Source organism: Aptenodytes forsteri, unplaced genomic scaffold (assembly GCF_000699145.1).
Source record: "Aptenodytes forsteri isolate BGI_AS27 unplaced genomic scaffold, ASM69914v1 Scaffold115, whole genome shotgun sequence".
Classification (NCBI taxonomy): domain Eukaryota; kingdom Metazoa; phylum Chordata; class Aves; order Sphenisciformes; family Spheniscidae; genus Aptenodytes; species Aptenodytes forsteri.
The window spans coordinates 829,040-830,816 of NW_008795319.1; the positions used below are offsets into that span (position 1 = coordinate 829,040).

A 1,777-nucleotide genomic window follows, 5' to 3' on the forward strand; every position below is an offset into this window, starting at 1 on the left:
TTGGAAGAGGCTGCCCAGGGAAGTGGTTGAGTCCCCATCCCTGGAGGTATTTAAAAGACGAGTAGATGAGGCACTTAGGGACATGGTTTAGTGGGTGGTGGTGTTGGGTCGACGGTTGGACTCGATGATCTTAGAGGTCTTTTCCAACCTCAATGATTCTATGATTCTATGATTCTAAAGAGTTGCCCACTTTGCCTCAGGGCTGTGCTGGTGTTGCCACAAATGCCGGGGGCCATCCCGGGGCAGATGAGAGATACCAGGGGTGTCTTTGCATGTTCCTGCTCTCAGGGCAGGGTGGTGACTGACCTCTCTGACACGTGCAGGCAGAAATTGGGAAGGCAGGAAAGCAGTTCCTGGCGTCTCAGCAACAGCAGCCTGAGCCTGGGGACGTGGCAGGTCGGGACCAGTGCCCCGGGCCCTGCCAGTGTCCCCGTCTGGCAGATCCTCTCTGTGCCCTCAGAAGGGAGCCTGTGGGATGGGGGTCCTTTGTCCCCCCCACCTGCAGATGTCTATCCTCGACTGATGAGGACAGCACTGTGGCCCTTCAGGGCTGCCCCACGCCCCAAAAGGATTGATGTCACGGGGGTCACAGTGACTCTCTGGTGACATCACAAGGCTTTCGGGGACCACACCCAGAAGACACAAGCCCCATCCTTGGGAAACAAAAATTTCCCAGATAGCTCATCTCACAAGACTGCCCCACTGTCAAGCAGAATCCTGTTGCTGTATTTTTCATATAAATTTTGGACACCAGGTTTCACCGTTCATATCCAGCACTACATTCTGTTTTAGAAATAAACCATCTCAAGGCATTTCTTACTCCTTGGCCGACTTTACAGGCCGAGGGAAGTGATCCTTCCCCTCCGCTTAGCACTGGTGAGGCCACACCTGGAGTACTGTGTCCAGTGCTGGGCTCCCCCGCACAAAAAAGAGAAGGACATACTGGAGAGAGGCCAACAAAAGGCCACAAGGAGGATGAAGGGACTGGAGCATCTGCAATGAGGAAGGGCTGAGAGAGCTGCCTCCAGGCTGTTCAGCCTGGAGAAGAGAATACTCCGAGGGGGATCTTTTTCAGTGTATTTCAATACCTGAAGGGAAGGTGCAAAGAAGACAGAGCCAGGCTCTTTTCAGGGGTGCCCAGTGACAATGGGCACAAACCGAAACGCAGGAGCTCCCTCTGAACATCAGGGAACCCTTTTTTACTGTGAGGGTATGAGGGTAACCGAGCACTGGCACAGGTTGCCCAGGGAGCTTGTGGAGTCTACCTCTGTGGAGATACTCAAAAGTTGTCTGGCTGTGGTCCTGGGCCACCAGCTCTAGGTGGCTCTGCTTTACCAAGTGAGGTTGGCCCAGATGACCTCTGGAGGACCCTTCCCACCTCAACCATTCTGTGATTCTGTGACTCAAAGCACACTCGTGCAAGTAGAGAAGGCACATTCAGGTTGCCTGACGTGGGAAGATTTGAACGTTTCTATATGCTCATGAAGATGCAGGTTTCCCTCATGGGAATGTATCATCCATGAGGCCTCCACCTCTTTTTTTTTTTTCCTTCAGGGGATTTATAAGTGACTGCACAGAAAACTAACAGGCAAAACAAAAGCGTGAGGGCTGCAATGAGTTGGAATGTAGGAAGCCTGCAGAGGGTGGAAGCAAGGACAGGTAGCCTGGGAGGAATACAGAGAAATTGTCCGAGCAGCCAGGGATCAGGTTAGGAAAGCTAAAGCCCTGATAGAATTCAGTCTGGCCAGGGACATCAAGGGCAACAAGAAAAGATTCT

General features: G+C 52.4%; 1 protein-coding gene across 1 annotated transcript in view; it reads left to right on the forward strand.

The window, feature by feature from the left end:
• The first annotated feature begins 1,146 nt into the window (after nucleotides 1-1,146).
• KHDRBS2 (KH RNA binding domain containing, signal transduction associated 2) overlaps nucleotides 1,147-1,777 on the forward strand; it is a 312,654-nt gene continuing 312,023 nt past the window's right edge. Inside the window, exon 1 of the mRNA XM_009279735.1 lies at nucleotides 1,147-1,210. Within this exon, the coding sequence (XP_009278010.1) occupies nucleotides 1,147-1,210 (64 nt within the window). The remainder of the gene's footprint in view (nucleotides 1,211-1,777) is intronic.